This window comes from Centruroides vittatus, unplaced genomic scaffold, assembly GCF_030686945.1.
Source record: "Centruroides vittatus isolate TY-2023 unplaced genomic scaffold, ASM3068694v2 contig_3248, whole genome shotgun sequence".
NCBI lineage: Eukaryota > Metazoa > Arthropoda > Arachnida > Scorpiones > Buthidae > Centruroides > Centruroides vittatus.
Window position 1 is genome coordinate 8,493 of NW_027122083.1, and position 15,568 is coordinate 24,060.

At 35.1% G+C, this 15,568-nt stretch overlaps 1 protein-coding gene across 1 annotated transcript; it reads right to left on the bottom strand.

Annotated features, from left to right (window-relative positions):
- Window positions 1–788: 788 nt before the first annotated feature.
- LOC136973612 (uncharacterized) lies at window positions 789–1,682 on the bottom strand. Its single transcript, XM_067268349.1, has one exon. It carries the CDS (start codon window positions 1,680–1,682, stop codon window positions 789–791), a length of 894 nt encoding a protein of 297 aa, XP_067124450.1.
- Window positions 1,683–15,568: the final 13,886 nt, after the last annotated feature.

Consider the following 15,568-nt stretch of genomic DNA (forward strand, 5'->3'; position numbering starts at 1 on the left):
AATATTTGCTTAACGGATGGGCTGACAAAATAGACCCAGTAAATTAATTTAAAATACTAAACATGCAGAACTTATAAATATATGAATATCACTTACTTTTCGCCATTTTTCCGGATCTTTTTGTGAGCCGACTCCATCGGAATTCAGACGGTCGGCTATTTCTTGCCACAATTTCTGGCGATCTTTTGCAGTAAACGAAGAATCTAATTTGGTTAATGTTACCCGTGGTATCGAGATGGCGACGGGGAAATTTTTTCCCCTAGATACTAGACGCCGACAGGGAAATTTTTTTTCCCTACGTTCGAGATGGCCGCGTTTCCGGTCGCCGCCTTGTCTGCACGCAAGCTAACGTGCAAACAAGATGGCGACCGTCGACGACGACGACTACGACGACGACAATAAATTATACTTAAATAGATGTTAAAAGATATTTTAAACTATTTTAAATATATATATATATATATATAGATGGTATAAATAAACTTACATTAGCGTTGGTCCTTCGCGGTCCTTCGACGCTTTGTTGAAATCGATGTTGAAGACTCGGAAATACTTGATGTCGTTCTTTTCTGTTTCTTTTTAGTAGTACTTTTCTCTGCAATCTTCTTAGCTTGCCCCCCCGCATTCCTTTTTTTTTCGAACGTTTTTCCGCTATAGGGGCTGCTGGGACTGTCGCGGGTTCCTTCCATATTGGTTCCTTTCCACGTCCGGGATATATATTCCGTAAATGTCGAACGAAGGTAAAAAAACGATCTCCTAGTTTTTTTGAAGGCCAATTCAGGTATTTTCTATACATAAATGCGTACATGTAAGAATCGGAAAGGTCTTCTGTATAGTGTTTTGGAAGGTTTTTTTTTATTTTTCAAATATCCCCACAGTCTTTCGATATTTTGGGTGTGGACTCCCGTTTTTGGATCGACGAAATTTTCAGAGTGATTAACCGTCCTGTGTGATATTTCGATTCCTTCCAATTTGTCGATATTGTAGTAGCCTTTCCATTCGTCAGTCAATACAGTAGTGCCCGAATTAATAAATTTCGATATAATCCAATTGAGAGTATTTTCCGACCTGTCGTTTACTTGGCAAACGAAACAGCTTTTATCTTCTCGGCAAATGCCTCCGACGACCCATTTTGTGCTTTTAAGCTTTCTACCTTTTTCGTATTTTCTTTTACAAATAACGGTCTCGTCTATTTCGACAGTTTTATTTGGTCCTCCTATTTTGAACGATAGAATATTATGTAGTGCTACTAGCATTACAAATCTGATATGGTTCGACCAATCGACTGCAGCTTTGTTAGATATTCCGGCGGCATTAGCAGAAATATTTGTAGAGCAATCGAGCGCAAGGTGATGCCATATAAACGACAAAATCGAATTCCACGGTAAGTTTCCACATTTACCTTTAAACGTACCGTCGAAGGCAGAGCTGAAGTTCCAACATTTGTGGCATCTCATCGCACACGATTTTTTGTCGTTGCGATATACTACTTTGCACGGTTTGGAACATTTCGAACAAATGTCTACAGTGTGCTGTAACCCCAATTTGACAGCTAATTTAAACCCTCTGTCTATTCGCGAGTCAAGTCCAAGTTCAGTATAATCGTGTTCCAACAATTGGAAAAAAGTCTGGGAAGTACATCCCGCCCAAAATTCTTCGGAATTAATATCTATATCACTCATATCTTGGGTTAAAAAAAAACTACAAATTAAATAACAAAGCTATCGTTAATAATATTAACGCACAAAATGCGAATTATCTCGAAATATACAAACCTAAATCACAAAAAAAAAAAAAAAAAAAGACTTCTCTTACGAATAAATGTTCGGGTTTCGATAGACGTACCGCACGTCGAAACTTTCCTCTCGTCGAAAAATTAGTATTAATTTGCATAATGCGACAGATAGTACGGGTACGCCCCCAGTAGAGATTATCACTCGAGAATCTGATTCGAGATTACCTGAAACGCGGCCATCTCGAAAGTAGAAAGGGGAGAAATTTCCCCGTCGCCGACGAGTCGCTAGGGAAAAAAATTTCCCCGTCTCCATCTTCGATACCATAGGTAACATTAACCTCTAATTTCCCTGACATTAATTTATGGTGTTCTTCGATAAAATTCACAAGCATCTCGAATTGGCGACTTGTGGTTCGTTGACTTCGTTGTCCTTTTTTCGACATTTTAAACAAAATTAAAAACTACAGTATATCACTAACGCTGGTTCAGACAATGCTATAAGCACGTTTTTCGCTTAGAAAATGGCGGGTTGCAGTCACGTGACAAAAATACAATGTTAACTAAACTGTGATTGGTTAAAGCGTAATAGCTATCGATAGCATGGAACCCAGACACATCTCGACCGACTACCCGTAGCGAAACCCACTTAACGTAGAGCACAGAATAGCGATTTATCTAAGGTTCGTTAACTGCCTTTCGCTAAGGGGACTTATCGAATGTCCCGTGTATTGCTGTCGTTGAGTTATCGGAAGAGCTCAAAATAGGTCCCCAGGACTGTGGAGTCGGAGTCGTCAAAAAATCTGCCGACTCCAACTCCTTTTTACTTCCCAACTTGTTATGTATTATATATAAAACACAAAAGTACTGGAATCGTGCCAAATTTGACCATTCAAGGTTTTTGCAAATCTACACGTTTTGAGACCTCCCGAATCCCTCCGAAAATGTCAATTAAAGGAGAAAAATTCGCACGCATGAGTATGTTGGCTCTAATTTGTTTCATTTCTTTATTCTCTGTTCTGAGATAATAAACAATATCTCAGAATCGGTAAAGTTTAAGAAACGAAATTTGGCACTGCAGCTTGTGTATAAAGAGGGATTAATGCTATTAAATTTTGGTTCCTAATTTAAGGTCGACAGAATGAAGACATAGAAGGGGTCATATCACTAGTACGGTCGAACTTAATGAATATTTTACTCGTTATTAGAATTCACAATAATTTTAAAATAAAACTAGTCTCTACCCTCAAAATGAAGCATTTCGTCATTTTGTAATAGTACAGTAATAGTACAGCAAAACCCGTTAAGATGGCTTAAGATGTTAGAATATGATTGGGGGCACGCTTTAGTTCAACCACTTTAAAGCTTAATTACTTCTGTGTTAAACCGTCTGACTCCGATTTAAATACCTCAGATTTTAATCGCTACCTACGATTTAAAATAGTTTCGAATAGTTGGACGTCTAAGAGACAACACCGGCCGTAAGAAGTGCCACCCTACAACTTAATTATAAAAATATAATACCCGTTTATTTATGTAAACTATTTACACGTATACATAGGATAACAGAGAGTTCTGTGATAGCTTTTACATATCGTCATAAAATGGATAAAGCTTGCGTAGCCTAACATACTGGATAAGGCTGATATAGCGTTACATTAGGCTTTATACTAAGTTAACGGGTTCCTAGCCGAGAGAGAGAGCTTACGCGCGATGCTAAATACCTTGATCGGTCGAATCGACTTGATCGAAGCCTTGAGGTCGCAAAACGAGGTTTCAGCTTGGTTGGGTAGAGTTAGGTTCCTTGATGGTACAGTTTGCTATCAATTGTTTGTTGCTAAAGCGTCTATGGCGAACGGCGGTCGAAGGGATCGGCGATGGAGCACTCACATGAAAAGAAGGTCGGCGAACTCTCGTTGTCGGTTCCGATGTTCGTCTTTTTATTTCGGGGGTCCTCTCCCTTGATTTCGATGCTCTTTTTTAGGCAAATTTTTTGACCAATAGATGAATTTCGGATGAAAGTTCCTGGTGACACATACATTCGAAAGATGTGTCACCTTTGGAAAGGAAATAAATCTGGGAAAAGATGCGATCACATCTTCCATTTTTTATTAAGTGTTGGGAAAATATTTCTTTATATAATATGAAAAATTTAAGCGTTATTCTTAATTAATTTTATATATTTTGTTGTGGTTAAATAAAATTTTCATCTCATCCGGACTCTCACAATAACTTACATTTTAAGCATCCATTATTTTGCATCATTAAACGTTACGTCGATATTTTTCACAATTAAAATATCACTTAACTATCAAACCACGTAGTAAAGATTTTTTACTCATTTTTACATTACGCTCATTATCGTGTCATACCATACATTATTGATATGCATACATTCTGAAGTATTAGTTAAATTCACACTTTTAGAATGTTTTTTATTTGTATGTGTTCTTCAAATTTATGTGTATATGTATCAGTTTCTTACGCAATATTTTCATGTTTTTAGTTTAAGTTCTGCGCTGCACCTGAGCCATACTGGCAATCTTGGGTCTGCAGATATAGCACCAAATTTAATTTTTGATGTTTTTACTATAGTAACGAGTTTATAAAATAGTGTTTTGGTCCAAATCAATTGCTCCTTTACCCATAGCATAAAGCGCTACTTATATTGAAAATACTCAAAACATGGAAAGCAAAATTATTAATAGCAATATATTACTGTTTTTAATCTCGGGGCTAACTTTTTGAAAATGTTACTGGTTTCGTGAGACATATATAGCTTGTGATGTATTAATAAGTGGCTACTAGTGGCTGCTGCCTATATGGAGGTGCCGAGTAACAACTTTTACTTTGCGTAACAAACTATGTAATTATTTTATATAGTTTATATAAAGTAAATTAACTTATAAGTATGTATATAGATGTTGAAATTTGTCGCGGATAGGTATTATGAATCATTTTTACATAACAGATGATACCCAAATGAAAATTAAAACATTTTGCTGTCACAGGAGAGAGCGTTGTAAGTAACCGCCCTAATACGAATCGTTTTTATTTCGTATACTCTTGTATGGTTTTCACTGAAACTTTAATTCTAATCGTGTATAATAACCAGTGGCGTGCCGTCATTGGAAGCGGTGGAAGCGCCGCATCCCCCTTCCAATGACCTTCCCTTGTATTTTCTAAAATATAAATTTTCATATTTTAACGTACTTTGAATTAATTAAAATTAATATTTTGTTATAACTGCATTATGTATCTTATTAAAAAATTTTATACTATATGTGAAAAAAACGATAAGATTGCTATTGTATATTCGAATGTCAGTGGCAGAATGGAATCGCTTCCCAGACAGCTTTCAAGGCGAGGATAACTGAATGGTGTAAAGCAGCCAGAGGGCATTGGCGCATGCGCTTTACAGAGCACCAACCTCAGCCGGTTTAGCTGGTGGAAACTACACACGTGTAACGCTTCCAACGATTCTATTCCTTAGCCACTGGTAGGGAGCTATCTGACTAAGTGAATTGTTTAAGATTTAAAAAATAAAAAGTATTCAATGTTATTTTTATGTACATTTTTGTACATTTGTACATTATGTACGTTTTATTGCAAAGTTATATTTAATTACAGTATAATTAAAAGAAAATTATAATTATATTGACAGATTTTCAGACAAAATCTTTAAAATTTTTATCACTCTTAGATGTTTTTCATAATATTGAAATTATTAACAATTTTTCCGAGCGTGTTTTAATTCTTTAAATTATGTAAATTTTATGGGAAATTTTTTGATTTATCTAAATTACGTAGAGAATCGCAGTATTATATTCGTGTCCAGACTATATTGACAAGTGAGTTACTTGTCATTATAATATGTTTTATGTTTAAATTATAATTAATGTCGATCCGAACAAAGACGTAATAAAATAATTATATGATTTAATATCATTAATGTTTACGGTACCATTTACCGGTGGGTCTGCTGAGCGCAGTTTTTCGACCACGAAGCAAATTCATACATTGGCCAGGAACACTCGGTCGGAGGAAAAATTGTCATCGCTGGTGTTGCTTTCGATAGAAAAAGTGCTTTTAAATACGTCGATGGAGTCGACGACCAGCGACTTTTATGATAAAGTAATTAACGACTTTTCGGAAAAAATCGCCCACACCCATTGTTTATATCATTAGTTTAAAAAAAATTTTAAAAAGTTTTTCTATCATTGTTTGTATCGTATTAATTTGTATTATGTATGTATTATTTGTATTTTAGAACTAAAATACATAAATTGTTTATTTTTGTCATTTCCAGTATTTGTTTAAAACTTTTATGGAAATGTCATGTACCGGACAGGTCTGACCCGTCACGAAAGACGCGAAAAAACGGTTAATTTAGAGAAAAATTAATTAGTTTAAAAAAACATAGGTAAAAGTCGCTTGTAGTCGGACACCCATTGTTTATATCAAACTGCCAGGCAGAAACCATAAATCGCGGAAGGAATCGTTCTATGATCGGTGGAAAATCGAATTTATTTTTGATTTTGACTTTTCTCACTTTCCAGGTAAGAGTCTCGTTACGTTTAGTAACCAGGGACCCACCACTAGGGAAGCGTAATTGAGGGAGAACGACCAATCAAAATGGATGAAAGAAAGAACGGAGATTGATATAATTTCCGACAATCGAGGACACCTGGCACTCGGTTAACGTTCCGAATAACCAAAACGCCGTGTGTCAAGGCGCAAAAAAAAAAAAAAAAAAAAAAAAAACAATTTCTCGTCTATTGTGCCAACCTGTAACCCGTGCCACTTCGGACTTAGACCGTGTCCCCGACTCCAACGGACAAAGCCTCCCCGTGCCTTACGGACTCGTCAACGCCACTTTCCCGGAGCCACCTTCGATCGACCATCAAAAAACCACATCGACGCTCAGGACGTCCGAACGGCTGATTGTCCTAAAGCAAACTATTTTGTACATAGTGTATGTTTATTTTATGTTTAAAATAAACGGTTTTTGTCAGATACTTGTCGTCTTTGTCTCTACAGCCACCACCTATGTACGAATGGACCCTAGACCATTACTGACACGCAATTAATTGATTGCCCCTGGAAGTCGGCTTCTTACAGAAACACAGCTTCCCTATCATCAAATGTCACGGCACGCCACTGATAATAACTACTATATAATAAAATCGAGAGATTATTCTGTGATTTTATTTTTCGTTGGGGATGCTGCAGTTTCGCATTGCTTATCACCAACCGCCGTTGGTGTTAACACAAAGAAAACTGCGGTGTTTACGAGTAACTTATGTATTATTTATTTATATTTCTAAACATACATGATTAAGTTTCGTCGCGTAATATTTATGTGCAAATAACAATGCAGAGATTTAATAAAAATTTATTAATTATACTATCATTCAAATTGATAGAAAACTTTAAATTCATATAAAAATGGGAATAGTAATGAAAACAATAAACAATAAAAAATGACAGGATATTCAAATATTTAATTAAAACCGTTTGTTTTTTAAACTTATAACACAACGTCTGATAAATGCTTATCACTAAATAAAAGCAGTAATAAATGTTTGTCCAGAATATTCTTGCCTAAACATCATCTTTCAACCAACTCACATCTGCATTCTGATGACCTAAACAGCTCTAGAAAAAAAATAATAAAAAAATATGAGTTAATAATGATAACTAATAAGACAATTATATTTATGTAATATGATTAATGGTTATTTTAAATTATTATTAATAAAAGTAATAAAAATCTATCCTTACCAAAATTACTTGGATAACATTTGTATCATGTTGAATTTCAGCGTGCAATATTGGATCCATACAATTTTCGAATTTGGCAATTTCCTAAAAGATAATAGGTTGTACTTAAGTGTATTCCGTACGTATAATCTCACGAAAATAAAAAATGAATAGACTACCTTATTAGTCATGCTTTGGCATAGAAATTCACTCATTTCGTCTAACGTGTAGAGCGTATTCACTCGATGCATGCAATTTCGAACAAAATTAAATATCTAATAATAATACGCGATGCAAATAAATGCTAGTAAAATATATTAAATTGTAATTTAGACCAGCATAAACTGCAACTTACGTATCCAACTTTGTTTTCTATGATGCAGAAACGATAAGCAGCATTATTTTCCAGGCCTAAAATGTAAATAAACAGTATTTAACATAAAAAGTAAATTCCTACAAATTTAATCTATTTATAATACTTACTACAATAAAACTTTATTAATTTTCCGGTAAGTTGCCCTTCGAGAAGTTGACTAAATGCTATTGTTGTTAATACAATTAAGAACTTCATGGTATTTCAAATTGTTAACTAATTTATAGAATTACGTCTTTTGAAATCTCCTACTTAGTGTAATTACTTATGCAGTATATACGCGTCTATATATAGTGTTTCGTCATTAGGTTTGGAGTGCTAATAACCTAATAAATACGTAATACAATTGAAAACTAAAACGTTGAATTAGATTTTGTAATTTTTGAATATCCTATTTTATAACGCTCTAATTAATGATATTGTTACATATTCTGTGAATATTAAATATCACTTTAAATAACATTTTAATTTTGCTGATTTTCGATAGATTTTTGCCTAAATCTTTATTTATTTAAGTAGCATTCAAACATCTATCGTCGACGGCGGAATGCTTAAGTTGTCGGCCTACCGCAGATGGAAGATCAAAAACGAATCCGAATGGGTAGTAAAGACCCGAGGTTTTCATCGAAATGTCCCGTGCCGCCCCATGGTGAGTTTGGCCCAACCCACTATGGACAATTGAAAGGCCTCTTAGTGTCCACAGGAGGAAACAGTAAAATAGTTATTTTTCTTTATCAAAAGACAATTTTACAATGATTTTATTATTGCATGGCTGTTTTGCGTGTTACTTTTCGATATTTTCGCATTATCTAGTGAAATGACTATAATTTTGTGGATCTCCTCAATTTACTGCTCGATTTAAAATAAATCTATCTTAAATCTTGATTATTCATTTATTCTATAAATTAACAGAAGATCAAAATAAATTCAATAAATATTAAGTGCATGTTCCAATAACAAATTTTTCATACGTAAAAAAATAATAAAAAATAATAATGTTAATATAAAATGATAGTACCAATAATTTTTACATAAATGCAATACTTTCAAATTATATTAAGCTACATTAATTTAGCCTTTAACTACTTCATTTAAATGCATACAATGGGCACGCGTTAGCGTTACCCCGTCTAACATCAACCATCGGTTAACATCGTTTTCGTAAAGTTTGAATAGAAAATAAGAAACTATTATTATATACGAATTGTATATTATGCGAGGTACCGTATGTTCTTATATTGTACTGTACAGTACATGTGCGGTAATGATTTTCGTTTTTTAAAATTTCAAAATGTAAATTAATAATATTAATAAATAATGTAAATTAATAGTATTATTCTGAATATCAAACAAAAGAAAATTGAAGATTCTAATGCTTTTTCATACTCTCAACTGGCTGAAAAGTACAAGATTCATTCTGCAAAGTTGCACTCATACAATGAAACGAATTGTTTAACTTATTATTATATCTATTTAACATAAGTTTCTTTAAAGCCAAAATTGCGTAATACACGTTTCTTTTTACTCTTTCGTCCCCATAGGCACTAAGAGAGCCTTTTTTAAGCTCGTTGTGAATTCGGCGAGGCCTACATTGAGACGGTTCGGGGTTGAGAACTAAGGCTCCTTAAATTACATTTTGTTTTATAATATATTTAATTAAAAATAATGTAGAATAAGTTACCGTTTTAATCATTGATAAAATGATTAAACTTTTCACATTTTCCTCTGCAGCATATCTTCCGTGTTTATTCCTAGATTATATTTTAGTATAAATAATGATGTAACTTTTTATAGTCGAATGGCCTAGCGGTAAAGATGGCAGCCTACCGCTCTGGGGGACCCGGGATCGAATCCGAACGGGTCGAATAATCCCCAGGAATTTTTCGGGGGTGGTCCGTTCGGATATGTCGGGCCCCGTCCCTCACCACCCGGTCACCCCATTGTGGGCCTGGCCGAACCCATAATGGGCCTACTAAAAGAGGCCCTCTTAGTGCCCACAGGGTGGAAAGAGTTAAAAAAAATAATAATAATAATGATGTAACTTTTTATAGTCGAATGTAACAAATTTATATAATTCTGAAATTACGTCAGGAATGTACTGTATTTTGTAAGTTTGTCTTGATCATTGAAATATTTATGTTGATTGAGAGAAAAAGTCGACATTGATATTTCTTTGTGGATCTTCCGTCTCAGACGTAAGATCATACGCTTTGTCTCTTCATTGGGTTTAATTTTCATTTTAATTACTAATAATCACACAATTTCCCAACTTAAGAGTGATGATAATATCTAATTATTGATACCATTAAAATGTATACCTAAGTTACGTAATACAGTCAGGCTTAGATGTTGCGCCATTTTCATTCATCATCAACAAAAATACTCTTGAATGGATATTAGTAATGAATATTAAACAGAATATCTTTTATCATCTCTGAATTAAGCACGATTATTTAACAGCGCATACGTGTTTTAGTTAATATTATGTTCAACAAGTGGCACCACCACTTGCTATTAATTCGATATTTCTAAACCTTTTCAGAAATTAATAGACTTTTATTATTCAAATAAAATGTTTTCTGTCTAACATCAACATCGGTTAACATCGCTTTCGTAAAGTTTGAATAGAAAATAAGAAACTACAGTATTATTATATACGAATCCTATATTATGCGAAGGTACTGTATGTTCTTATATTGTACAGTACAGGTGCGGTAATATGCCTAAAGATACATAGGAAAGGAAAGTGCTACTTCTTAACCTCTCGTGGCTTGTCCAATGCTACGGTGAAAGACAGTAGCCCAACCACTGATGGCTGATCTCGGTAATTTCGAATAAGTTGTAAATTCTGACTTAATGTTACAACAATAAAAGCTACTACTACCCATTGATTTATGGATTAGACCTCCATTAGAATAGCAGTGGTGTGTGTTTGTGTGGAATGAACTTCTGAATGGCAGTATATGAGAAAGTATTACCCTAAAGTATTAAAAATAATTAATTGATGCCGAAGAAGACTCAGCCACTACAATCGAAAGAGTTTTAAGCGACAGTCAGAAAGTTTCATGTGTGTAGCCTACGTTCTATTGCTAATAATGGAAAATTTATAATATAGATTTAAACAAAAGTAAAAGTATCCCAAAAATTTCTAATTAATGTTGAAGCTAATAATGGATGAAAGATATAAGTAAAACTAGTCTCTATACCCCACAGAGTTTTAGACTAGAAACTCCACTGAGTGTTATTATGTGTATTAGTTAGGTTAAATGAAATTTTTATCATGTAGTTTTAAATGTTTATAAATTACTAAAAAATTACTATATAATTTTAAGCTAACAGCGGGCCAGATAACTGAGAGGATGGCGAACGCGGGCCGCATAACAATTTTGTTCAATACAGCACACCGAATATACAAAAAAAATACGCGGACGAAGTGTAGGGGGACGACGGGTCCGGTTATTCGAGTTGTCAACAGAAGAAAAGATCAAGGGCGTTTTTTATTAATTGCATTCACTGGAGAAGACATGGCAACTGAAAGGAACATTATGTAATCGTTAAACGTTCCGACCAAGGAAAACGGCTAATCTTAGATCTACCCCTCTGATCCAATCCCGATAAAGATGGCAATTTTCAAAAGAAAAAAATATCTTAAGACCAATTTACTGTATTTTGAAGATGTTAAACGAAAATTTACAATATAATTTTAAAATATCACGCGATAACATTTGCCTGTTAAAACGTACTTTTTTTAACCACTTAACATTTTTTGGGGGTGGTCTTGCCCGGCCCTACGGCCTTTATGTCAACTTAACATTCAAGGATATTTTTCTACACTTCGTTAGCTTTCGACGCAATTTACATTTATTTTATTAATTCGACTTTTTATACTCTCTATTTGTCCGATGACAAACGTCGGTCGGTACACGCACTATTTGCCAAACCCTTTGCCCGACGACTGGCTGGCGTGTGCACCCGCGCCTTTGGTCCAATGTCCGAATGGAGGTTCCGTTGGCAGACGGACGAATTTCGTCGACTTTCGTGCGGATAAAAAGACCGACTTCGATATAATCGGCTAATCTAACGATTCTATATAATGGTCTCGTTCCTTGGCAGATTTATCGGCCGTACAAAATAATCTACCGGATCTGAGACTTCCCAGGATTCTATGACGTCCAGATTTCGTTCTTACAATATTTCTCGGTGGAAAATTTCCATCCGCTACTTTACTTTCTACCTTGGAAGGTCACACCTGGTCGTTAATAGTCTCGTACGCGATGGGCTGAGCAGAGATACGACGATCTCCATTCACCACCTAATGATCAACGAAAAAAAATTTTGTCCAACAAACGTTTTCCACCCGTTATTAATAAACATTTTTTTCTCGGCAAGCATTAGGTGCCGAAGTAAGATTGTCTTCGGTAGTTTCTTAATCGTAACGCAACGTCACGGGCATTAGCCGCGGGTTGCTGTTTAATGGTGTGGCCACCTTCGGGCAGTAGTGAAGAATGCTGACCCATATGTCTGATCGTGAATTTAGTACTCGTGTAACGAAATGTATATTACGCGTGTTTTGTTGTGACAAGTAAAACGATCTTTCGTGTAAATACGTGTAAAACCAATATCGAAATCACCACGCATAGACATTGCGGCCGGTGTATCAGTTTACTGCAAGGGTCACCAAACTTTTTTCACAGCGGGCCAGATAACTGAAATAATGACGAGAGCGGGCCGCATAACCATTTTATTCAATTCAATACACCGAATACAGAAAAAATAAAGACAACAAACACACCGGTATTTATTTTACCAAACTCGATGGCTGCAACAAGCTCGTAATCGGTTTTCTTAGAAACTTCATTGCAGGTGCTTACAAAAAAAAGTTCTGATATCCAGTCGCAAAAAGTTGCCGAATTTTTTGTTTCACCGATTTTCCTGAAGATTATATTACTGTCAAATGCAAAAATCATATTGGACCAATTCTGGCATTTTTACTTACACTTATTTTCATTTTTTCTATGTAGTAAGTTTGTCTGTAATCTATAACATTTCCGTATAAATACTCGTAATTATATTTTGGATCATTTGTGACATGGTGGGGTGGCGGGCCGGATGAACTGACCTGGCGGCCGTTGTTTAATTACCCCTGGTTTTCCGCAATGTTACCTATGTACTTTTAATGTATAGTGGTGCTATTAAAATACAAGAGAAACAATTCGATCGCACCATTCTTGTGAATAAAATTTATTTCAGAATTTCTTTATAAGTAAAAAAAAGCGTTACATCATGTTTAATATTGAATTTAAACTATGTTACATATTTAACATTTGTTATAAAAGTATGACATAAAAATTTTCCAGATTAGTTTTAATTCTTTGTAAATTTGATACGTTTAATTCATTTTTGTTTTTTCAGAAAAAAATAGTGGTTTTATATACGCATTATAAAACAAATAGGAAAACAAGAATAGGTAAGTCACGTACAAAGAAGAAATATAGAATAATGCATCTCTAGGAGTATCACACTCGTATCCTCTAGACATTAAGAAATATACCCATAGAGATACGAAGACGGCAAAAAACATCTGTATTGTTTGTATAGCAGTGATGAACATCGTAATTTGAACAGGTATCTTTAAATTCAAACATTTTAAAGTAAAATAAGTGTACATAAAAGAATGCACGCACCCGTTTACATAAAGCAATAATGCCCCGAACGATGCTTCTCTGTACGATCCGTAAAATATTCCGACGCACGTAGCCATGTGATGGTACCAATGAAGAAAGAGCAATCGTCGTTTCCTCAGAACAATTAAAATTGTATCTCCAAACTCCCAACATTTGGAGAAAAGAAAAATTGTACCGAAGAATATGATTTGTGGCATATCGGTATAAAGGGTTTTATCGCAGATCAGACGATAGAAAGAGTAATTCTTAAATAGAAAATAAAACACGGGCACTCCTCTTAAGGCATTACACGTGCTATAAATAGCCAATAGTCCATTCCAAACAATAGCAACACGTTTGAGATCGAAGGCCGGGCGAGACTTCATATATCGTTTCAGGAAGAAGACGGTGGCGACGTATATTACAGATAAGTAAATCGAATAATGCCAGTATATCTTTCAAGAAATTTCTCATGGTGTTTATATCGATGACAGTTTCGAATTGATAAGGAATTGGCAAGGATAGAGAAGAATTGCGCGGCTTCATGGTTATTTCTGAAAAATTTTAAATTAATTTTGTATAAATTAAATATAATACGTGACAGGTTAATTAAATAATGTTACGCGTTTTGTACATCAATAATAATAGTGTAGGAAGTCAAATATAATGTTTAGATTCAAAAACGATCGTTTATCATTTCATAATCAAAATGCACAGATACGAAATAGTACAATTCGAAAAAATTCATTTGTAACACTCTATATACAGGGCCACGGTGTTAAAGTACCGTCCACCGAAATAGTAGTCCCGGGGATAAACCACCTGGGTGGCAGATGGATGCTCGATGGACGGGCCGGCCTAGTGGAGTTTTCGCTTGCCTAACACCTAAAAGGAGCCAATTTCCCGTAAAAAGTTCTCCCGGGAGATCCCTTCGGCAGATGGTCCGAGCGTTGTCCCCCTTCTAAGGGTGCGACTATGCAGACGCGAGCGAGCGAATTTTCCGAGCGAGCAAGAATATGTGGCGAGAAGAGGCGAGACGCGATAAATATCAAAACCTGTTAGATATGTTAGATATGTGCGAGAACCAGAAATTCGCTTTTTCCAGCGTTATTTCTCGCTTCTCGCTTCTCGCTTGTGCATGGTTTTCCTTTGCGAAAACTAAATCGCTCGCAACTTCTCGCTCGCTCTAAATTCGCGTCTGCATAGTCGCACCCTAAGAGTATCATCAATCTAATCTGTATTAACGCGCCTCTATTCGACGCCGAGAAGATACGTAGCGGTCAAAACTCGACCCACTAAGACAAAGAAAGGAAATCCTGAGTGTAATTTCTACGGTCCTTCGGCAGCTGGCAGCATTGACATTATTTTCGTTAAACGGCTTGGCAAGAAAAGACGCGTTCTACTAATCTGCAGTAACACGAATAGTATTTTAGTCTACCCTCCTTAGACGGCTTTGCACCCAGAAACCGGCCGTAACGCTTGCGCTATCTATTTTTTGTGACTGGCAGCATTACGTAGTTGTAAGTTTCGAAACAATTTTCCATCGTGGAAATTTCTTCCGCGTATCCGGAAACGTCGGCGCATAAAATTAAATTGAGTTTGGACAGTCCGAATATCCCCGCACACAACACTGAGTAGGATGCATTAGTTACCATCGCCGAGTATTTGTAAACGGTAATTTCCTACTTTTATCACTTTACTACTAAAAACAATTTTCATAAAATGATTTAAATATTCATAACTAATATAATTTAACATATTCCGTACAGAAATGTGTAATTGAAGGGTTCGGGTGTAAAAGACAGTAAGCGCCATTTCTGTCAATACGTTATAATGATTGAAAACAGCTATGTATGTATGTATTGTATTTCAATTTAAATATTATATGAACCGCACTTTTTAACTACATTAGGCTTTTATTCTGATTAAAGTAAACAAAACACAATAGTATATAATTTTCCCATTTTTCTAAACTTTCATTACGGCGGTTTACCATCTTCTACACCCGAACCGTTTGATTGTTTAATTTTAAAAGTA